Source organism: Hevea brasiliensis, chromosome 17 (genome assembly GCF_030052815.1).
Source record: "Hevea brasiliensis isolate MT/VB/25A 57/8 chromosome 17, ASM3005281v1, whole genome shotgun sequence".
NCBI lineage: Eukaryota > Viridiplantae > Streptophyta > Magnoliopsida > Malpighiales > Euphorbiaceae > Hevea > Hevea brasiliensis.
The window spans coordinates 14633279-14656749 of NC_079509.1; the positions used below are offsets into that span (position 1 = coordinate 14633279).

Consider the following 23471-nt stretch of genomic DNA (forward strand, 5'->3'; position numbering starts at 1 on the left):
GAAAAGAATTTTAAAAAAAAATTTATAGGTGTACATATAATTTGTATTATCTTTTTTTTTTAATTGATTATTCTTGACACAAGTTGATCTTTTTTAAAGAACCCCCAATGAATTATGCTGGGTATTTTTTTTTTAAATTGATTATTTTAGGCACTTTATTGTATACCCATAATTTTTGTATATAATCTATATATGTTGATAATTTGAAAGAACTCCTAATTAATTTTAAATCTTTTGTAGATGGTAGATGTAGGCAAAAAATTTATTGGATAATCTATTTTTTTTTTAATAATAAATATGTTTAATCCACTTAATTTCTATAAAAATTGAAACTCGTGAAAAATTAAAAAAAAAAACCATTCAACACCATATAAGTACATATGGGAGAAATAGTTTACTTACATTCAACTTTTTTGTCAAATTGAAGGCAAAAAGGTATTTTATGAAAATTGCAAACAGAACTTTTAATAAAACATGTAATATTTAATATTTCCATTTAGTATCTTTACGCTTGCCTAAATTAGAATTATTATTTTTTTTTTTGCAGATAGTTATCATTCCGAAATTTTTTGCTACCATCTTTCTTGCCAACATTGAGTTGTTGATCCCTTTTTTTTTTTAAGAATCATGTTGATATAGCTTGCTTGAATAACTTGTTGGGTTTGGTATGAAAATTAATGTGGAATTTTGTTCAAAAGCATGAGTCATGTATTTGGTTAATTTGGAGTGGGTATGTAATTAGACTGTTTTATTGCACTTTAAACAATGTTTTTATTTTCAACGTTTTTTGTCTTTAATTTAAAAAATTTTTGTTTGAACCATGTCGATATATGATTGCATGAACAACAATTTTTATTTACTGAAAAGAAACAAAAGAAGTGATATTTTGATTATTTTGTTTACTAGAAAAGGAAAAAATAAAAAAAGCAACATCTTTTTTTTCTTTTAATCAAATTTTTTTTATTTAGTGGTTCATTATTTTGAATTAATTTGCTGTCAAACAATATTTTTTATAATTAATTTAATTTAAATTAAGATTTAAAAGATCTGATTAAAAAAAATAATGAATAAATTAGAGATCAAAGAAAGTAATTAATTAAATAGAGAGAAAGAGTGGTTAATTAGAAAAAGAGACAAAGAAAAAAAGAAGCATTAATGACCTATAGGTAAGGTTACCTACAATTGTAATAAATACTCTTCTACCAATTAGGGGTGAGCACTATTCGGTTTAAAATAAAAAATCAAATTGAATTACCTTAATTCGGTAATTCGGCTGTGGGTTCAGTTCGGTTTTTGTATTTTAAAAATTTCGGTTATTCAGTTCAGTTCGGTTTTGAATAAAAAAATTAGTTTGAATCGAACCGAATCAAATAATATTTTTTATTTTTTAATTAATTTATTTTTATGAGAAATTTACGAATTATATGTAATTATTATATATATATATAAGTTACTTAATTTCATTGATTAATGGTTATTAAGTTCAAACTAAGGTTAAAATCAAAACAAATAACTTGAAAATGAAGTCTAAATTAAAAAATAAGCAAAATTCGAAACCGATTGATTTAAATCGAACTGAATCAAAATAAAGCGGTTCATTTCGATTCGATTTAATTTTTTATTTATTTTGATTCGATTCGGTTCTAAAATATAGTTATTCAGTTTTGGTAATTTAATTCGATTCGATTCGATTTGAACCGAATGCTCACCCCTACCACCAATAAGGAAGAAGTTGTTGGATAGTAACTTTTTCGAGAGTGATCTATCGAATAATATACACTTAGGCATAAAAATATTGATAACTTTAAAATTCAATTTATCATCTTCAATTTTAAAATTTAAATATTCATTTTCCTTTTTTCTTTTTATCCATTTTATTTATTTCAAAGTTGTAACATTTTTATTTTTACATTTTTTATCCTTTGATTGGTATATATAAACTAATTTAAAATACAATACAAATTATTTATCAAAATTTAAAATTCAAAAGTAAATTATATTTACAGCAATTACAATTAAATAATTTATTTATGAATACTAGAAAATAAATTTATTTCTCATTTCTCCTGAATATTGAGAATATGAATTATTAAAATCTCTCATTTTTTAACTGTTTATAATAATAATTTAATTATTTTATATTTTTAAATTTGCATAATTATTTTTTAATATTTATTATGTTTTATTTTTCAAATTCATTTTGTTTATGATAAATAAATTATTTTTCAAAATTTTTTTGTTGTGTGCATAAATATAGACTATACTTCAAAAAATAAACATTCTTATAAAAGATATAGAGTTTGAAAATAAAAAAAATAAAATAAAGAATTATACTATTAACCACATAACTTTTAGTGATTCATATAAAAAAAATGTTATTTAAAAAAAAATACAAAATATTCTATGAGAAAATTAAACAATAAAGATTTATTATTGCTGAAAAGTATAAAAAATTCAAAATTAGAAAAACAAACTTAATACTTCGAAAAAGAGAAAGAAGAATAAAATGCTAAATTTTAATAAAAAATTTAATTATATTTAATATAATTAATTAACTATGAAATTTTATAATATAATTTTAAAATATAAATTTTATAAAAATAAATATTAAAATATATATTAGAATAAAGAATAAATAAGTCACGTAATACGCGGGCACAATGACAAATTAAGTTATATTTTGATGCTAATGCCTGCCAGCAATGTATGTTTCTGCACCAACTTTTTTTTTATTTTTTTTAAAGTATCGTTATCTGTAAAATTTAAACAATAATTTATGATTTTGAATTTATATTTGATCTAATTAAATTTATTTAAGATTTTAATTACTTAAATGAAATTAAGCATTTGATAAAAAAAATCATAAAATTAAACCCAAACATAAAAAAAAAATAACTCATTTAAATTTAAGAAAATTTGAACTTCAAGTTTTTTAATTAAATTAAACTCAAATATTAGATTATTTCAGTTCAACTTATTTAATTCTTACCTTTTAGATATATAAATTATTTTATGTACTTAATTAATCATAATTTAAGAAATTATGTTTTATAATGAGATGGATCACACTATCATTATCATTTTTTTTTTTATGGACAAAAGAATAAAGTAATAAAACACAGTGGTACAGAGAGGGAACAAAGAATTAGCACACAGTAAACCATAACAATTACAGTAAGTCCTTGAATCTGGAGCCACACTATCCCTTAAATTTCTGAAGAGTTGAAAGCTTAGGGGCCTTGGATCAATCATCTTTTTTTTGTCCCATACAAATTCTTGCTCATGCTTTTAATACTTCAACAGAAAGGGCAGAAATTTATTACCTTACTACAGGTCACCGGTCTGTGAAAATGGGCCTATCTTGGGCCTACAAGCATTGCCTGTTTGCTCCGGAAATAAGGAACAGTCAATCAATTTTTCACAGCCCCTTGTGGTTGTGGGGTGGCCTACCAAATGCATACCTTCACTAAAGAATCCCTCGAGAGAAGGCATTCACTGCCATCCATTACTTCTTTTTTGTTTGGCCAAATGGAAGAAAGAAACTGAGTTTTAAGAGGATTTCAGAGAGCTAATATTTTTCAAGATTTCTTGTTTGGTCTGCTCTTTGCACCAACTGAATGCGGAGCTTTCAGGGACCTCAGGTCCCCCTTGGGGAAGACAACAACATGCTATCTTCTTGATACTGCATTAATAGATTAGGTAATTAATTAATTTTTAGAACAAAGTCCAGCCCAAATGAAATCTAATGATTTTGAAAACTATTTCACTGTGAATCAAAGCCCAAGCTCAGCTCGTAGGCATAAGATCTATCTATCTTTCTGGTTTCATGTATAATTGCATCTGAACCCTCCAAGCAAGTAGATTTAAAATCCTAGACAATTTCTCGGTAATTTAAGAAAAAAAATTGATAATCATGATGTCTTATAGTTTGGGTTAGTCGGACTTTGAAGTCAATCTACCACTGCACTGATATGGTCAAAAACCAACATGCTATGTTGAATTCAAAGCAGAGTTTTTTGTTTTAGACGATTCAAAGCAGTCACTATTCTCATAATTAAAGAATCCCATCATTAATTCAGAGATATAAGCAGTCCCAAAAATTAATTAAATTGCAATGAAATTATTAAAATTAGAAGAATAAAATAAAAAAATATTTTTTTAATCATTATATATTATTTATCATAAAAACAACAAAAAATTAATTAAATGTGAAATAAATGAATTAATTAAGTGCTTAATTCACTTTGTAATACATGATATGTGAATTTATCATTGAATTAAATAAATATGACTTACATGTTTTCCATAAAAAGAAAATCAATTACATGTTTACAAATAATTATCACAAAAAATATTAAATAATATATAATATTAAATTAATGACAATTTATAATTTATTTGATGGACTTGATTCATATAAAAATTTCTTAAAATGAGAAGGAGAAAAGTGTGAATTGGGAATTATATTAGAAATTAGATTTATTATTATTATTAAATAGAAAATATAATAAAATTATATAAAAAGTATAAATAAAATTTCCTAATTTTTTTAGAAAGGTGTTCCAACGTAAATATATACTACTGGTTGTAACGCAAAAAATTACTGTTGACTGCTGGCAGAGCCTGTCGACATGATCAGGTTTCAGGTTTGCTGCAGAGAGCTCTATAACTGTCTTCCTCCTCATTTTTTTCCATCTGCAAATCCCAATTAGTCATTGCAGTGAGAGACCCATCCTTCTTTTTTCCTTCCTCAAGGGGAGCGATTTTTTTCCTTTTTCTGGGGTCTCATTGCTCTAAAAGAACTTTGCAAAATTCCAATTAGACCTCTTCAAAAGAGAGCGTTTTACACGTCTCACTCGGAGTCCAAAAAGTTCACCTTCCTCAGAACCCTTCAAAGAAGCTATTCCCAATTCCCATCAGGTCAAGGTAATAGGAAAGCCTATGCTTACCTCTACCCATACCTCTATATAGATCTACCATGGGGATTTGCTTTTGTATTATTCAATTTTTGGGTTTCTAGATAGGTTTAAACGATGAGTAGTGGTGGGGAATCATCCCATAATCGAACCCCCAGAGAATTAATATGCCACGCCGGTGCTGGTGCTGCTGCAGGTTAGTTTAACCAAGTTCGAATTTTTACTTCAATATTTGTTGCAATGACGTTTTGTTTGTGATTTTTTTCTTTAGGGGTTTTTATGTTTAATTCAAACAGGAACTTTAAATTGAGTGGGTTGTTCGGTTTTTGTTAATTGATCGTCCCAACTTGTTTTTGAAACTTGTCTGTGCTTCGAGTGAATAATAGTTTTCTGTAATTAACGGGTAGTTGATTATACTTGCAGGTGCTATTGCGGCTACTGTCGTTTGCCCATTGGATGTGATCAAGACAAGGTTGCAGGTCCATGGCTTGCCCTCAACTTCCAATTCAGGTCGCACAGGTATTGTGAATTCTCTGTCTGCCCTTGAATATTATGTTTTATGTTGGTCTTTAAAACTACGGACTGGTTTATTTAGAAACAACCGGATCATCTCATGGACATTCTCGGGGAGTTGCCTAGTCGACCTTTTAGAGGACTAGTCATTCACTATAGAACGTTAAAAGAACCTAGAACCTTGATTTCTGGTTTTGGTTTGTTGTTAAGGGGTGTCAATACATATGATTTTCAGGTACTCAGGATCAGTGTACTAACTGTTTGATCAATATCTTTTGTCTAAATGAAGACTTTTAATTCATAATTCTAGCTGCTCGAGCTTGTTCCAACCTAACAACTGTGTTATCTTCTACATTTGCTCTTTGCAACTTTTGTTGATTCGGATAGAGTGTAACTATGATAATTGAACCATATAACTATATTGGACAGTACTTCTAAATATGGAGTTATGGACTTTAAATTTGATTTTATTCCCAAGTATATACTGGTTCTCTTGCTTATCAATAAGTGACCATTCTTTAAGCTTTTCTCTTTCATCTGTGCTCAGGTAGCATCATTGTCACAAGTCTCAAGAACATAATTAGGAATGAAGGTTTTAAGGGATTGTATCGAGGTCTCTCTCCAACAATAATAGCTCTACTTCCAAACTGGACTGTAAGTATTACTTTTGTAGCTTGTTTCCATTAATAGCTAACAATGTGATTGTTTATATGTGAGGGCTTTTTGATGGAGGAAAAAAGTGATTATTTTTATGCTGGTTTTGATTTTCAAATAATTACAATGTCAGTAATCTTCAATGTTTACTGAAAAAAGAAGACCATCAATAGGAAGCCACATGTCATCCATCTTGTTTGTATATTTTCTTATGAAGAACTCCTCCAGTGCAATCTCTTTTTTTTTTTTATGTTATTGAGGATTAAAAGAGGTTTATAATTTAAGAAACTGCCCAGTTTGACTTTCATATATCTGTATCATTTTGGGAGGAAAAACCAGCACTACCTCCAATAGAAAAAAAGGGGTTAGAGTTGGAATTTTTTGTATAATTTTCTTTGAAATAGTTTACTTAAATGCATTAATTACTAGAGTCCCCAGAAAATCATTCCAAATCTTTGTATTTTTCATTTGGAATTACTAGAGGGATTTTATGAAGTCACTTTCCATTTCTCTCACAGCAAACACATGCAAAATACCTTCTTATGTCCTTTTCAATTTATTCAGTAACAACTGTGCTCATTTTATTTGTAGGTGTATTTCACAGTTTATGAGCAACTCAAAGGCATCCTTCTTTCACATGGTTGGTACTTTTCAGTGTTGCATTTTTCAGAATTATGCTTTGGTCTTCTTTTGAGTTCCTATACAAACCTGGTTCTATTAAGTTTCTTTCTAAGATACAAAGGATACTGTATTATTGGATTGCTTCAATAGACTTTGTTTTCTGAATTGTATTTTTTATTTTTTTTTTTAATTTTTGTGATGCTGTATTGCAGGGGATGGAAATAGCCAACTCACAATTGGTGCAAACATGGTAGCTGCCGCAGGTGCTGGGGCTGCCACAGCCATCGCTACAAATCCGTTGTGGGTAGTGAAAACCAGACTCCAAGTAAGTATACCATGGCTATATATTATTCTATGGTTCTACTTACTACACTTGTTGCCTCTTTAATTGATGGTTATTGCTTTTAAAATTTTGTTGCAACAAATATATAGTCCATTGATGGATATTAAATACCTTGCTCGTTGACACATACACACAGAGAGACACCTGTCTCTCTATATGTGATTCTAGAGAACTCTCTCACTGTACTTCGTTTTAGTTATTGGAGTACGTTGTTGTGTTGGGACAAAGTATCTAAACCAGGTCACAACTGGAAAATGGGGTGGAATTTTGAGGATCAAACTCGTTGACAATGCTATAGAGTAGAGAGATAAGTGGGCCGAACAGGCATATAGTTTGGACCATGAAAATAAGCCTCCTGGAGAAAATTAGTTAATCATTCAGTTTTGAGATTTTAGAAACATCTTTGCTTTCTCTTTTGCTGAAAAGGATTTAGCATAGAAACTTTCACATGCTGTAAGAGCTAATAGACATTGGGGCCATTTGGAAAGGACTATTTTCTTCCTTTCTTCCCCACCTTCCTCTTTCCTTCTTTTTGGGTGCCTTAATCGGTAATTTTGGTCATCTTAATAATTTTGTTAACTGTAATCTGTAATAAGCAAGCATGACTAAAACTATGTTTGATTTGCAAATTGCAAGTGTTGGATCCAATGCCACCCAATGTTGCTTCCCTACCACTAAGCTAATTTTCAAGCATGGTGAGTCAGTCAAAAAAAAAAAAAAAAAAAAAAAAGCATGGTAAGCATTATAAGATTGGGAGAGCGATAAAATAATGCAAAAGAATTGTACTTGTTGCACGTTTGGATCTTAGATGTGAATGGTTTGTTTCTTTTTTGTTGCTCTTTCTACAAGTATAGGTTTAGAGGATATGCTGCTTTTATATGATCAATGTGCACATCACTACCTTTAGTGCTTGAAACTGTGAATCCAAGTAGAAAGTTTTGAGCTTGCATGAGTCTGAAAATGTCTTTGCTAATAGGTGCTAAAGAAAAGCTCAATAACCTTGAGATGGAGAATGAGATTTAAACTCATCGCATGGCTGCAAGCTTAACCTATACTGTGTCTGCATTTAAGGAAAGGAAAATGTGGATTTGAATGACATTTTAGTTCAAATAAGAATAAAAATCTGAAAAAGGTGAAAAGATCAAGAAAGAGACAAAAATAGGAAAGCACATACTTAAATGAAACACTTTGGATTAAGTGTACAAAATTACACCTTTTCAATTCACAATCTAAAAACTAATTTTGATGGATTTGCCATATGTTCGCTTACATTCTCCTTTCAAGAATTGTTTATTCAGAATTGCCCATGTCCAATCTGCAGAAAGCTGCTTGAAATGGTTTTTTAAAAAGTTAGGTTTCTGTAATAAGTTCCATGGCGGTACATTTATTTATTTCAATTATATGCTGGCCAAAATTTTCTGTAGTGAAATGGGAAATTTTCTTCAATAACTTCTTTTTTGACCCCATGCTAGTTCTGGAAATTTCTAATTTGCAGAATTCCTATTGTTTGCTGGTCTGTGAAGTTTAAAAACTAGATTTATCACGAATCACTTCCTCTTCCTTTACTTGTTTATTTATTTACTTTTTGGTGCTGGGGTGGGATGGGAGGGGATGGGTTTAAGTAGGTGGTAGGTGGAGATTGGTGATCAATACAACTCTATATTAAGAGCATTTTCTCATTGTGGCTTATGCTGATTTGATATTTAATTTATGATTGTGATTCTATTTGTGGACGCTTAGTTGTTTCCATCTCTTTCTTAGACACAAGGAATGAGACCAGATGTGGTTCCCTATAAAAGCATACTTTCTGCTTTTAGAAGGATTATACACGAGGAAGGCATGCGAGGGTTGTATAGGTCAGTGTAAATTTCAAAATTTGACCCAGCCTTTAGTTGTACTTTGGATTTAAATGTGCATGATGATTGAGTGATTTTGTTTGGAACATATTGCAAGCAGCATTTCTATGATTATAATGACTGGAATTTGTTCTTTCGTGTGATTAAGTTTTTCCCTTGGTATGGAACAGTGGCATTCTGCCTTCTTTGGCTGGGATAAGTCATGTTGCAATTCAATTTCCAGCATATGAAAAGATTAAGTATTATGTGGCTAAAAAGGGTAATATTTACTGTTTAATTATTTTCTGGATTGTGTATCTAAGATTTCTTTGTGAATTTGATCAGTGCTGATCTTATTGTTTTCAATTTTCTCAGATAATACTTCTGTTGATAAGCTAAGTGCTGGGGATGTTGCAATCGCTGCTTCAACATCCAAAGTGATTGCCTCTGTAATGACTTATCCTCACGAGGTGTGTTTTTGGCATGGTTCTATTCTTTTACTCTACTGTAGTGGGGAGCTTATCAGCCACAAAACTCTCGATATTTATCTTGCTAAAGGCACGCATGGGCACTGTGCATACGCACATTACATTGTTTTAATATGTGCATTTCAAATACCAGGTTGTGCGATCAAGGCTTCAAGAGCAAGGGCAAGTCAGAAATTCTGAGGTCCAATATCGTGGGGTTGTTGATTGTGTTAAGAAGGTGTTCCAAAAGGAAGGTTTTCCTGGATTTTACCGGGGCTGTGCAACAAATTTAATGAGAACAACCCCATCTGCTGTCATTACATTTACCTCTTACGAGATGATACATAGGTTTCTAGACAGAGTTTTGCCTCCAGACAAGAAGCATTCAGAAGCTCAACCAAAACCAGGCTATCCCCAACATCTGATGGAAAACCAAGGAAACGGGATGGGTAACAACATTGTTTTGGGGCAATCACAAACACAACCAAACAAGAGAACTACCTCTATTCCTCTGGGAAACGAGGAGCAGCTAACTGCAGCACACTGATTGACGTGTTCCTTTGGAAACTTACCGGGTGTTGATTATCCATAAAACCTGAAATGGATAATAAAAACGTGAAGGTGAATAAGAGTTATTATTATTATTATTTTTTTAATTGATTTCTAATTTTGGTTTTGTATTTTATTTGGAAAGGCCAGCCAAATGTAATGTTTGATGAATAAAATGCGAAATTATTTTTGCTCCTTAATTTGCTCCTTTTTGTGTGTTGAACAGTTGCCATCAATGTAATATGGTTGGAATTAGATGAAGTAATCTCCTTATTATTTCCAACCCAAGCAACCAAATAGAAGAGGCGATGTAAAATGTCTCTAAATATGTACCTTGTTTTGATCTTTATTTGGTAATGGCTTGAAATTTAAATTTATTTCAATCAAAGGTGTAAAATGTTTAAAGCATTACTATTTACTATTGGAAACCTACTTTAATTTTCTATTTTTTAAGTTTCTTAATTTATTTTGTTTTTAGGAGAGTCCGTTTATGCTTCTAATAAGAAGCATGTAAAATAGTTTACTATTATGTAAAAGTTTTAAAAAATAGTTTTAGGTTTAAAATTAAATATTTTAGATTTCACAAGTTAATGATTGTTATTTATAAAATTAAAATAATTAGCTTATTTCTTAATATTTTTTATTTAATGAAATTTATAAACAAATTAAGGTTCTCAAATTTGATAGTCTTTGAATCAGTCAAGATAAAAATTAAGAACTTAAAGTTCAATCAAAGCTTGTTCTGTAGATCTCACATTACTTGTATAAGATATATAACTTAACACACCTTAATAAAATTATCAGAGTATATATTGTCTATCTTGTATTTCTTCTCTATATATATAAAAAAAAAAACAACTGATATACTATTCAATAAAATTTTAAATATATGTCATGCAATTAATAAATTTTTTATAAATTAATAATAGTGCACTAAAGTGTATCAACATTAGCACCTTTACATATTGTATAAATAAATTAATAAAACAAATCTAGGATTTCAATATAGAATTTTCATCTGAAAAGTAATTTTATACCACAATAAAATTAGAGAAAATTGATATCTCTTTTATATTATAAAAGAGGTAAGAATAAAAATAGATAAATAATTAAATTTAAATAATTATTCAAAACAAATTAAATAAGTTTATATATATATATATTTATAGTATCAAAATTATTTTAATTTTTAGTGACATAATTAAAATAATTAAACTATTTTTTCTATTATAGAATACTCATCTATTAAAGCCTGCTTATTTGAATATAAAGCAATTTACTTATAATTTCTAATAAAATATATTTTCTTATGTATATATTTTAAAATTTACTCAAGGTCATTTTTAAAATTTTTAATATTTATAAATTATTTTAAATTCTTAATTGAGATTTTAGATTTTAAGCAATATTTTATTTATTTATTGTGGAATAAAAATATATAATATTTATTGTAGTTTAAATGGTAATTAGTTTTAAAACTCACTTAGACTCATGGCTCAAACATTGGCATTAGTTTTTTTTTTTTTAATGAGATTTGTCCAATATAATCTGCGTTGTTCAGTTCATCAGCCACCTAAATTCAAAGAATTTTTAACAGGTCTTTAAAAAAACAAATTTAGAAGATAAATTAGATCAGTGAAAGAGCTGATTCTTAATTTTTCTAATTGAATTAATTGAGTCGGTCCACATTTAAAATATAGGTACAGACTTAATAATAATTATGATATAATTAATCACCATAAATTAAAATTTTAATTAATTTAAGTTTTATATTGTGACAATTTAAACATTAAGAGCTAATTTCAAATTGATCCTTCATTTTTTTTTTAAATTATGCCTACTTATCAAAGACGTTAAAGGTGTCGTTCAAATTTTTAAATTTTAAATTTTCTTTTTATTTGATTAAAAGAATAAATTATAAAAAGTGTAAGCGGGACTAACCATGCCTCAACCTAAATAGCTTTTGCAATCTTATTTTAAGGTAATGCAAATGGGCTTTGAGCTCTCCGCGGCCCCAAGCATCCAGAATCCAGTTGGATTTACAGGAATCAGGAGCCGCATACTCCATTTCCTACAGTTGTGTGCTTCAGTTCTTCCGCCTCTTGGCTTGGAATGTCTTGCAAATTCTATTGCCAGAAAAATAATACGTCAAGACAGGAGTATCTTGAAAATTAGCTTTAGCTTGCTTGATGTTGCCTCATCCTTTGCTTTCCCTCCACCTCCAACTGGATCCCCTTGCTTTTTATCAGATGGTATGTGGTCTCGTCTTCCAACTCACTTTTTCTTTCCACAGGATTTAGAAAAGTTTCGAACTTTGAACATCCCACATGCATCTACTCATTCTTAGTTCGAATACTGAACTACCAATTTTTAGCACCAAATGGAATTCTTTTCTCTTTATTGATTTTGATGTGTGGCCTATTATCACCAATAAACAGGATGAAAGACATTTCAGCATGATAAATCAAGAAAAATGAAAAGCGTTTGGTTGGCAAGAAAATAAAAGAAACGAAAGAATTTTCCTTTTGCTTAGTAGCATCTCCAAGAAAGCAAATTTTCTTGATTTGTTTAAAAATATTATATTGGCAATAGAAGGTTAAAAAAAAAACCCACGAAATTTTCGATTTAACTGAAAATTATTTACTACATCAGAGAGGCTGTGGGTCAAATTAATTCTACTCATCCTCTGGAATGGCAACCAGTATAGGCCGCCAAGCTCTCCTTATCAGAGACCTATGTCTAAACCCGATCCATCCCTGTCTAGGCGAATCGGCCGGTTCACCTGCCAAACCGTTCACTCTCATTGTAAACACTTCACACTTGCCTCCAATCATCTCTCTAACCTTGCCTTTGTTTTCTTCATCCTCAAATGACGGCGATGACACGAACAAGTCCTTTAATGTATCTCTCTTTTTCTCTGGCAGCGGTGCAGCGATTCTCGGTTGGCAATGAATCGGAGGTCGCTCATGTCTGGGAGGTGACCGGCGGCCAGAGCCTGAGCTTCGGCTGAGCAGCATACGGAGAGTGGTTTTCTTACGACGGAGATGAACAACAGGACTTGTTCTCGGGCTTCGCGTTGGACTCTGAGCCACTCCGCATTCGGTTGCGAGCAGCTTGAACTTCTGCAACGTTGCCATATTTTCAGGTTCCTGTCTCTCTTGTCTCTCTTAGTCCCTCTTGAAATAAAAATAAATTGAGTTTGGGGAAAATTTGAATTTAAATGTAATATACAGGGCTTTTTAGCGGTGTTAAAATTATTATTGAAAAAATTATTTTTTTAAATATAATAATTAAAAAATAATTTAAAATTAAATTTAATAAATTTTAATTATAAAAATATTAAAATAATAAAATAAAAATTTTAAATTAATCTTTTAATAATATTTAAAGTAATTTTTTTATTAAAAAAATAATTTTAACTTCATAAACTCAAGGCTAAACAGACACAGAAGATGTTTGAGGAATTGCTTGAAAGAAAGAGATTGGGATCTATTTGGGAATTTTTTTTTTTTTTTTTACTTTTGGGATGTTAAAGCGCGTGCTTTGAATGGAATTTAGGGAAATGAAACAGACAGAGAAGACTAATACGTTTTCCAAAGTGAATTCCAAATCCATACGGCGGCGTGAAAAAGAAGCACTGTCCTCTGTCGTATTTCGTGGGACCGGATGAGTTTGTTAGCTCTCGCTTTTAGGAAAAGAGGGAAAAAAAAATTTACAAAGAGAGAGTTTATTAGGTGTATTTTGTATATATATTATATAATTATATATTATTATTTTTTAATTAAAAATAATTAATTTTTTCATATTTAAAAAAAAAATTATTTTTTAATAATCTTATATATTTAATAATTAGCTTTATAAAACCATTGTTTTTGATAAGATTATGCGTATTGTTGAAATTCTGAATCGTACCACATTCAACTTATTTTTAATATTTTAATTTAATTTTGATTTTTCATTGAAAATTAAATTAAAATAGTGACAAATTAATAATAATAATAATAATAATAATAATAATAATTTAACTAGAATAAAACAAATGTAAATTTTTTAGATTTCAAGGTTAAACTCAAAACTTAACTAATCTATAAATGCTGCTTAGAAAAAAATCCATAATAAATAATGCAATACTTTTTGCAATCTTGTATTTTTTAATTAAAGAAAAACCTTGTCCCTTTGTTTGAAGGCCTAATAAATCCCCCTAAATGATATGAAATACGGCTGCAAGAATTGGATTGGAGGTCGAACTAGTTTCATTGTTTCAAGTACAGTTTTTTATTCAATCAATCCAATTAGCTGATTCAATAAAATGATATTATTGCGATGTGATAGTTATAAAATAATTATAATCTTATTTTTAAAATTCAAGAAAAATAAGAGAAATATATTAAACAATAAAAAAAATTAACGTAAATAGTACAAATAGTGAATTATTTAAATCAAGAGTCTTATAATTTAACTTTTTAAATCAACGATCATTTTTATGGAACTCAGTTTCCCAAAATACTATAATTATCCATATAAAATCTGGAAAACTTAAGGACTTAGAAGTAGGAGAAACATCTAAAGATGTAATTGTTTATATATATATATATATATATGAAGAAAATTTCAAAATGTAGGCTATCATCATATACTTTACTTTATTCTAATCACATTGTATGCGAAACCTTCATATCAAACCGTAATTCGAGTCCATAAAAAATGTATCTAGATTTGAAGGGACATAAAAAAATAACAGATTTCATACATCAGGTCATTAGTACTGAGTTACCAAATGCCATCCCTCTACAACCAAACGCACTAGGAATAGTTTACAAGTTTATTAGCATTGAGTTACCACATGCTTGTATTAATTATAATGCCCACTTAAATTCCTTTTTGTGTCTGAGGTATCAACTATAGAAGCATGCTGCTGCCTATCAAAAAAGTCTTTTTGAGAGAACAAGGCTCTATTCCCCTTTATGTTGATAATAAGTACAGTCCTTCTGGAGTGCACAGCATAAGCTCATCTTCATAGTAAGAATCAGTTTAAAAAGGAGATGATCCCTTCAACTGGCTTGAAAAAGGTCATAATCTGAAATTGATCTCTCCAACATATGAATATAAGAATAATTATAAAGCCCCACCTAATTTTAGGTGCTATAAACATATATCCTATCAATACTGTTCCTTAAATCCATCTCTCTATGAAAAAAACCCCATTTTTTACTGGCTCACATTAAACAATGAGTATTTAGATAGATGTTGTCATCACCTGACTCGATATTTAATCAGCACATAAGGTGAAGCAGAACAAGTAGTCAACAACCACTAACCCACTTGTCAGTTGCAAAATCTAGTGATGGTAGTGGCAGAATATTCTTCGGCAATACAATCTGTTGGAGGTCTACCTAAGTATGATATTACTCCTCCAGGCTGTCCAACGCATATTCTCCACTTTCAATTCTCTGTAGTTGCTCCAGTACATCATCCATAGAAGGTCTCATTTCCTTACCTTGTTGTAAACATAGAAAAGCCAACTCTGCAACTGAAGTTGTCATTCTTTTAACTTCCTTGTCTAACTTGTACCCAAGAGATGGGTCAATCAACTCATCAAATTCACACCTTTGAATCTTATTTTTTGCTAAATTGGCCAAATTAATCTCATCCCTATGCCTTGTTATATCAACAGCGGGTATTGATGATATGAGCTCAACAAGGACAACACCAAAGCTATAGACATCGCTCTTATCAGTTAGCTGGTAACAGTAGTAGTATTCAGGGTCAACATAGCCAGCAGTTCCTTGTGGAGCAGTTGAGATATGAGTAGCATCAATTGGGAACAATCTGGAAAGCCCAAAATCTGCAACTTTCACACTGAAATCGTTGTCAAGGAGAATGTTGTCTGTTTTCACATCTCGATGAATGATGTCAGAAGCATGAAGGTAAGCCAATGCACTAGCTGTTTCTATGGCAATCCTCATCCGAATGGGCCAGGTGAGAGAACCAGACTTGGCTCGATCACCATGGAGATGATCAGCGACAGTGCCATTTGGAACATATTCATAGATAAGGAGGAGTTCACGACTGCACAGTGAAGTGCAACCATAGAGGGACACGAGATTTCTGTGGTGCAGGCGTCTAAGGATTTCAATTTCATTGAGGAATTGCTTAACCCTTTTATAGTTGTGATCATATAGGCGCTTGACTGCAACTTCACGTCCGTCTTGAAGTTTGCCTGGTGAGAATGATAGAAGAATAGTTAAATAACAAGTTGCTAGCTATCAGTTCTCTTCCTTTGAAATTTCTTTGCTTTTGGTTAAGAAACATAGGATGTTTATCTTCTTACCATAGTACACAGCCCCAAAACCTCCATCTCCAAGTTCCTTTTGAGAATCGAAGTTACTTGTGGCTTCTTCAACTTCGGTATAGGGGAAGATGGGGACACCAGAGTAGACACTGCCCCCTTCGATTTCTGACTTTGTGGAGGGATCATAAGAATTATTTGATGGGATGAAGTTTGAGGAGGAATATTTTCTCTCATATCGACACCAGATTAAAATTATGGTCGGTGAAATAACCATTATTGCAGCAAGTCCAAGAACTAAAGCTGAAAAGGAGAATGGTATACTTTAACACATATCAATGCTTTGATAGTAAGAATTTTCTATTGACGCTGTGCAAAGAAACACAAATTGAGGATAAATCAATCTGTCAAGGATGCAAGTTACCTAGTGTTTGTCGCCATCCCCATTTTTGTCCCCCTGCAACATAAGTTTAAAAGAACTATTAGTCTGTTAATTCAAACTCATGGAAACTGATTGATGGATGCCATGCCAAATTGGCATGCTCCAAGATCTTGATAAAGAATGGCCAGAAAAATTTCAAAATATACATCCTAGAGAAGAGGAAGTAGACTGACAAATGCTCTACTATGAAAGGTTGAACACGTTGAAGTGGTAGGAAATATAAAGGGAAGCAAAAGACTGAAAATGACAGAGGGAACTAGTGAAAAATCACTTATAGTGACCCTAAATCTTTGAAAAGACGTAAACCTAAACCGGGTGAATTAGAAAATACATCCATATAACCAATCCTAATCCTAACTACTTATGGATTAAAGTATAATTGACTTGAGAAGATGAGGTAAATGTAGTGAAACCAAACATTCACTGATAAAGTGTTTACTGAACGATTCCAAGTCTGAGAATGAAATGGATTGTGATGATAGGCAATTGTATCAAACACAGAAGGATTTATGAATCAAAAAGGGAAACACAGAGATTAAATGGATAATCAACAATCAATTAAGTAAATTACGTTCATTTTGCAGATTTCCAACAGATCATGGCAGAGGATCTCAGTACATAAGGTAATTAAGCTAGCAACTACTGCAGATAATTGTCATAGGTAGGTATGAATTACCTCCTGGTAACAATAAAATAACAACACGTCTTGGCTGTATCTGGTGTGTTGTTCGCACAACCTGCCTACTGAGTAGAGGATTTTCTTAAGACATGCATATAATCCACTAAAAGTATGCCATTTCAGCTACGATTGTACAGACAGAGGGCCATGACAATCTTTATCCTATTCTTCTAATATCTCATAGTTCAGGGGCACTAACCAATGTAGCAACACTATCCTAGGTAGTTTATCTTGACCTACATATGGGTCTATGAAGGCACATATCATTAAAGATACTAAGAGTAAGAACAGAATAGTAGAAAAATAGGATTTGTCGAACAACCCAATGAGTCGAAGTTTCCGTTTCAAACAATATCAATAGAAGTGGAGGAATTATGAAACATGAAAGAGAGTATCTTCAATTGTATAGCCTAGCTACTGGATTTATAATTGAAGAAAACAAAAGTGAGCCTTACCTGCGTCATCCTGAACACCTTTGGCAGGTCTTCTTGCATTAGCACAGAAAAAATCTCCATTGCTCTTAATTTCACATTGACCTCCTCTTTCAAAATGACAACTGCTACATTCAAGAGATACATATACTCGAGCTTGAAACTTCAATTTTATGTCGTAGTGATTGTGATTTCGAACCCAAAGTCCTGGGAGGAGAATGGTTGAACAGCTATGAGGAAGAAAACTTGGATTACTACCATTTGTGTGATTAAAATAAAGACTATTGTTACAAGTTGTATCATAACTAAAACCAGAGCCGTGAGTGCTGTTGAAGCTGCGGTTGCATTTGAACAAGGTAATATTAGGTACAAATTGGAAAGAGACCATTCTAGAGCGGGGAGTAGAGAATTCCTCAAAGAAATCACATCGTTCTTTATCCAAATGATTCTGAAGTTCTGAATCACTGATAGAAATGGTGTCAGCCTCAGAGATGTTCTCAACTTTATACCATCTTCCTCGCCTCTGCAGTTGGATCTTGTGGTCGCTACAATTTACTTTCAACAGCCCACAGGCCGGGTTCGTTGCTGGAGTGAAAGGAAACCTAATATCGCCCAATTTTCCACATTTGAAGTTTGGACAAGGAGAGGGGTATTTCGATGTTTCAGCAGAGTAAAGAAACGGAAGATGAGAGAAAAGAAAGAATAGTAAAACAGAGAGAGGCGCCATCTTAAAACTCCAAAAGTAAGCTGCGTTGGTGCACTATGGTTGTTTGTCCATTAAACACACCAGTGAACTTGATGAAGGAAAGGTATTTTCAGTTTGTACTCGGAAAATTGTTTCTTGACTAGTTAGGACGACTAGAAAATTATAGTCTGATTCTTTTGGTCAAGTGGGTCAGAACAGTGGCCGTAATGCTATAACTCGTCTTTCTCAATTCTTATCGTAGGGGACTGAAAGTTTGAAACTTTCATACTAGAAAATTAATTCGTGTTATCAATTGTCTTTATGTGGGGCCTCTCTACTTCTACCGTATAATTGGTGCCAATGTTCCATCAGCCATGAATGAAACTCGACGACCTAACTTTAGAAAAAAAAAAAAAAAAAAAGGAAACTCGACGGCGAGTCTCACAGTCGCCTCTCGCGCATGGAAATCCCGGAATTTTGCTATCATTGTGGGCTGGGCTATCCAGGGGCGGAATTGGGTTAGCCTGGACTTGTTCCATTAGTAAAATATCTAATGAGCCCCAATGCCCATAATGAGTATCTAAACCACATGAAACAGCCCATGTATTTTTATTTTTTGATAGTGAAAATTATAGATGAATGTTTAAAATGAAAACTCTTAACATGTAGATTAAATCTAATAATTTATTGATATTGAAGAATGATTGATTAGCGAATACACTTAGATAATAAAGTTACAATCATTGTAAAATTTAGCTGATATGAGGTTAATTTTATTGAAAGTATTATGAAGATATTAATTATCAACGTGATGGATGTGAAATTTAAGAAGTAAAGCTCTGCTAATTACTAATTTTTTTTGGTTAATTTTTACATTTTTTATGGCCTTAAAATGGTCATCATATTGCAACTTGCAATTGAAGAGCTTAGGAAGGATGAGGACATTATCTTATTTTTATATTGACGTACTATCATTAAATGCGAAGTATATATATTAAAATTGTGCAATTATTAATATTAAATAATAATTCTATAAAAATTTTTTTAGTTATACCCGTTGGATTTTTTACAAGGATTAGAACAAGATGTTTGAGGGAAAAAGGACATACTATGCTTTATATTTACAATGTGTTGTTTTCATCAGAAAAACAATTTGTTATTTTGTTTAAAATAAATTGTATGTTCAGATGAATTAGATTCCCTCTTGGTAGAAAGAAAATAAGAGAAAAGAAAGGTGAAACTAATATATTAAAAGAGTGTTTGTCTTAACTTATAGGCCGGTTAAATTAACCTATAAGTTCTAAAAATAAATTTATCTGTTTGTTTATAATATTTGTTGGACTTATAAGCTAAAGAATAAGTTTGGAATACCAACTTTTCATTTTGATGTTTATAAATCATGTGATTATAAGATAGTTTGACTAAGTATTTTATCATATTATTTTTATTTAATTTTAAAATTTCACCACAAATCTCATTTTTATATCTTTTTTAGTTATTTTAATAATAAAGGCGATTATAACCTATTTTTAATAAATATATCAATTATTTATTAGTCACTTATAATAAAATAAGTAACTGTTTAAAATTTTAAATACTTGTAAGCTTAAATTAGCTAAATTAATTTTCATAAGTGAAGCCAAATACCCTCTAAATAAAATATAAACATTAGTAAAGAGAATAAATAACTATATTTATTTACATACTCAAAAACTTAATTTCAGTTCACTAATGCTACGAATTAAATGCTAGTTTCTAAGAACAACAAAAGACAGACAAGCAAATGAGAAAAACAAGTCGTACACCCTAGTCCCAAGCATCTAACTATGAGCATCAACAGATTTATTAGTTATGAGATCTGGTGAAAGAGAGGATAGGATACTCTTCAGCAATACAAACTCACTGTAATGTGGAGGTGATGTCAGTGGTTCAGGCATTATCATAGTTTTCCTTTAGAAAATGTGACTCTTCTTGTGGGCTGTCAATTCTCTTTAGTTCCTCCAACACCTCATCCATAGGAGGTCTCAATTCACTATCTTGCTGCAAACACAGAAAAGCTAATTCTGCAACACTGGTTGTCATTCTTTTAACTTCCTCATCTGACTGATACCCAAGACAGGGGTCAATCAACTCATCAAAAGCAGATCTTTGGATCTTGCTTACTGCTAACTTAGCCAAATTAATCTCACCCCGCTGTCTAGTTATGTCAACAGCAGGCATGGATGATAAGAGTTCAACAAGGACAACACCAAAGCTATAGACATCACTCTTATCAGTTAGCTGGTAACATTGGAAATATTCAGGGTCAAGGTAGCCAGGAGTCCCCTGTGGGGCAGTTGAGACGTGAGTGACATCATTTGGGAACAATCTAGAAAGGCCAAAATCTGCAACTTTGACAGAGAAATAGTTGTCAAGGAGAATGTTGTTGGTCTTCACATCTCGATGAATGACATCAGAAGCATGGAGGTAAGCCAGTGCATCAGCTGTTTCTATGGCAATCCTCATTCGAATAGGCCAGGTGAGCGGGCTAGAACTGGCTTGATCACCATGGAGATGATCAGCAACAGTCCCATTAGGAATGTATTCGTACACAAGGAGGAGCTCACGGCTGCGGCGTGAAGTGCACCCATAGAGGGACACTAAATTTTTGTGGCGCATGCGTGTCAAGATTTCAATCTCATTAAGGAATTGCTGAACCTTGTGGTAGTTGCGCTCACGTAGGCGCTTGACTGCAACTTCACGCCCATCTCGAAGCATGCCTGGTTGAGAATGATCAGGAATTTAATAGTTCATTCAACAAGTTGCTGGCTTTCCTTTTAATTTGTTAATGTCTTTGCTTTAAGAAATAAGATATATTTCTTCTTACCATAGTGTACAGTTCCAAAACCTCCATCTCCTAGTTCATTCTCAGAAGCAAAGTTATTAGTGGCTTCTTCAAGTTCAGTGTAAGAGAAGACGGAGACCCCATAGAAGATATTGCTCCCTTCCCTATCTGATTTTGAGAATAGATCAGCAGAAGTGTTTCTTGGGAGAAGGTTCGAGGAATCATTTTTTCGTTTTTTATATCGATGCCAGAAGAAAGTTATGATGGCCATCAAAATTATCGCAGTGAAAGTAGCACATCCGATACCTGGGAGACAGCATTTAACTTTAAACTTAACATATATACATGGAAGAAATTGATATAATGCTAGGAAGTTTCTTATTAATGTTGAAAAAGAATTATTTGAGAGGTGAAAAAAGTATGTTACCTACTGGTTTCCATCGCGATCCTGCAACATAAGCACAAAGAACTATAGTGTTAGTTTTAAATATTAAATAAATGCCAAATTCAAATTGGCAAATGTTTATATGCCAAGAGTTTAATAAAATATTCACGAATAAGAAGAGAAAGCAGAGAGGCTGGATCAAAAACTGTTAATAAGCAGCAGAGAACTATTTTATTTTTATTTTTGGTATTGTGATAAGTACATAAGAAGGTATCACATGTTAGATTTCGAATATTTGCATTAAAGTTCTTGTTCTCTATTCGGCAAAGAGAAGACTATACACATCGATACTAGAGGATTCAAAAAGGGGGAAAAAAAATCTCCTGTGTGATGTGGCCCCCAGAGTCAAACTCTGATCCTTAAAAATTGACCAACAAATCCATTTTGCGTTCTATTTAAAAAACTAAATTAAACTATCACAAACCATACAGGATATTGATGCAAAAAGTTGAAGATATAAACTACAGGGAACATATGTGCAAGTTGTATTTAGAATCTTGTCTAAAGAAATATGTCTGCTCGTACCTTTGTGTCTTTCTGGAGGAGGAAGTGGCTGGATGCATTTCTCTGTTCCATTGTTGGTTTTACATTCTCCACCACGTAAATAACAGTGGTAACAATCAAGCCGTATGCTTACATTAAGAGAGAATTTAGCAGCTAACATTCGGAATATGTCGTCATGATCATTGTTTGTGTTTAGTGGGAGCTGCACAATTGAGCAGTTACGCAGAGGCCTCGGTATCCTTGCATTATCCTTCTTAGGGTAATAGATTTTGAAGTCGTGGCACTTTGTATAACTAATAAAATTAAAAGAAGGTTCTGGAAAATCTACAGAGTGGTTGCATTTGTATATGGTTGTTAGACTGGAGTCAATTTGAAAAGAAGCGTATGTGAGAGTGGGAAGACTCAGATTGTTGAAGGACTCACATTTATTGGAACTCAACTGATTCTGGAGCTTTATGTCAAACGAAAAGTTTTTACTGATAAGCATGTCAAACGAAATGTCTCTCGGTAACTGGATCCCATTTTCTTCATATGGGGAGATGCTTTCGACTTGATACCAATTTCCAGGTCCCCTATCAAACTTGATCTTCGGAATTTCTTTATCGCAATCATCCATTACAAAGAGACCGCATCCCGCATCAAATCCAAATTTGCTCGTGAAAGGGTAACTGATTGGACCGACTCTTCCACAGGGAAAAGGGGGTGGACAACCCTTGATAAAGGGAAAAAGAGAGAGAAAGAGTGCAAAGAGAAGAATCAAAGAGAAAGCAGCCATGAACCAATTGAAAGGAAAGAACCACCAAGAAGGTTAGTAATTCTCTTTCATTATTACCCCTCTACAATATATGGGTATGGAGATGGTAAACACGTCAGTTGACTTGGAAAATTGACATGGAAGACTTGGGGATATAGACTTTAAGGAAAAAAGAGCAAGGTGGGGTACCCACGACTCAGGAAAAAAAAAAAAAAAAGAAAAGTCCAGCAGTCAGGTCATCAGTTAACCGGAAAATTAGCAAAAACTAGGCGCTTATGCTCTTTAAAATTATTAATAAAATAAATAATAAAAATACAATATTAAATTTAAAAAAATCTTAGATTTTACCTTTTAAATATTTTTTCACATACTTTTTTAGTATAACTTTTCAAAATAGTGATGGGATTTATGATAATTTTAAATTTAAATTGACTTTTTTACTATTAAAATTTAATAAATTAATTTTTAATAATAATTTTACATGAAATTTATTTATGAATATGTACTTAACTATTGTTTT

General features: G+C 31.7%; 4 protein-coding genes across 6 annotated transcripts; 1 reads left to right on the forward strand and 3 right to left on the reverse strand.

The window, feature by feature from the left end:
* The first annotated feature begins 4583 nt into the window (after nt 1-4583).
* Nucleotides 4584-10098, forward strand: LOC110672089 (nicotinamide adenine dinucleotide transporter 1, chloroplastic). Of its 2 annotated transcripts, XM_021834758.2 has the most exons (10): nt 4584-4926; nt 5021-5112; nt 5340-5435; nt 5977-6083; nt 6675-6723; nt 6917-7029; nt 8809-8903; nt 9074-9162; nt 9258-9352; nt 9504-10098. In XM_021834758.2, the coding sequence occupies exons 2-10, from the start codon at nt 5034-5036 to the stop codon at nt 9894-9896; spliced, it is 1116 nt and encodes a 371-aa protein (XP_021690450.1). In that variant the 5' UTR covers nt 4584-4926; nt 5021-5033; the 3' UTR covers nt 9897-10098. The 2 variants fall into 2 exon arrangements, with proteins under 2 accessions (XP_021690450.1, XP_057996075.1); XM_058140092.1 differs by having other exon boundaries at nt 4584-5112.
* A 2396-nt stretch (nt 10099-12494) lies between these two features.
* LOC110672090 (uncharacterized) lies at nt 12495-13139 on the reverse strand. Its single transcript, XM_021834759.2, has one exon. The coding sequence runs from the start codon at nt 13033-13035 to the stop codon at nt 12574-12576; it is 462 nt and encodes a 153-aa protein (XP_021690451.2). The 5' UTR covers nt 13036-13139; the 3' UTR covers nt 12495-12573.
* Nucleotides 13140-14954: 1815 nt separating this feature from the next.
* Nucleotides 14955-18739, reverse strand: LOC110672094 (LEAF RUST 10 DISEASE-RESISTANCE LOCUS RECEPTOR-LIKE PROTEIN KINASE-like 1.1). Of its 2 annotated transcripts, none has more exons than XM_058140093.1 (4): nt 17782-18739; nt 16612-16644; nt 16230-16490; nt 14955-16118 (listed from the first exon to the last, which is right to left on the reverse strand). In XM_058140093.1, exons 1-4 carry the CDS (start codon nt 18464-18466, stop codon nt 15304-15306), a joined length of 1794 nt encoding a protein of 597 aa, XP_057996076.1. In that variant the 5' UTR covers nt 18467-18739; the 3' UTR covers nt 14955-15303. The 2 variants fall into 2 exon arrangements, with proteins under 2 accessions (XP_057996076.1, XP_021690454.2); XM_021834762.2 differs by having other exon boundaries at nt 17764-18733.
* A 1321-nt stretch (nt 18740-20060) lies between these two features.
* LOC110672086 (LEAF RUST 10 DISEASE-RESISTANCE LOCUS RECEPTOR-LIKE PROTEIN KINASE-like 1.1) lies at nt 20061-23111 on the reverse strand. Its single transcript, XM_058140225.1, has 3 exons — nt 22219-23111; nt 21291-21572; nt 20061-21183 (listed from the first exon to the last, which is right to left on the reverse strand). Exons 1-3 carry the CDS (start codon nt 22970-22972, stop codon nt 20354-20356), a joined length of 1866 nt encoding a protein of 621 aa, XP_057996208.1. The 5' UTR covers nt 22973-23111; the 3' UTR covers nt 20061-20353.
* Between the last annotated feature and the right edge of the window lie 360 nt (nt 23112-23471).

Bases quoted from the DNA above. Each gene is read 5' to 3' on its own strand.
- LOC110672089 (XM_058140092.1), top strand. From the start codon at position 5,034: ATGAGTAGTGGTGGGGAATCATCCCATAATCGAACCCCCAGAGAATTA. The intron at 5,113-5,339 runs GTTAGTTTAACC...TTATACTTGCAG, and splicing joins CGGTGCTGGTGCTGCTGCAG to GTGCTATTGCGGCTACTGTC. The intron at 8,904-9,073 runs GTCAGTGTAAAT...GGTATGGAACAG, and splicing joins GGCATGCGAGGGTTGTATAG to TGGCATTCTGCCTTCTTTGG.
- LOC110672086 (XM_058140225.1), bottom strand. From the start codon at position 22,972: ATGGCTGCTTTCTCTTTGATTCTTCTCTTTGCACTCTTTCTCTCTCTT. The intron at 21,573-22,218 runs GTACGAGCAGAC...TTAAGTTTAAAG, and splicing joins TCCTCCAGAAAGACACAAAG to TTAAATGCTGTCTCCCAGGT. The intron at 21,184-21,290 runs GTAAGAAGAAAT...ATTCTCAACCAG, and splicing joins TTTTGGAACTGTACACTATG to GCATGCTTCGAGATGGGCGT.
- LOC110672090 (XM_021834759.2), bottom strand. From the start codon at position 13,035: ATGGCAACGTTGCAGAAGTTCAAGCTGCTCGCAACCGAATGCGGAGTG.
- LOC110672094 (XM_021834762.2), bottom strand. From the start codon at position 18,466: ATGGCGCCTCTCTCTGTTTTACTATTCTTTCTTTTCTCTCATCTTCCG. The intron at 16,491-16,611 runs GTAACTTGCATC...TCTCCTTTTCAG, and splicing joins GGGATGGCGACAAACACTAG to CTTTAGTTCTTGGACTTGCT. The intron at 16,119-16,229 runs GTAAGAAGATAA...CATTCTCACCAG, and splicing joins TTTTGGGGCTGTGTACTATG to GCAAACTTCAAGACGGACGT.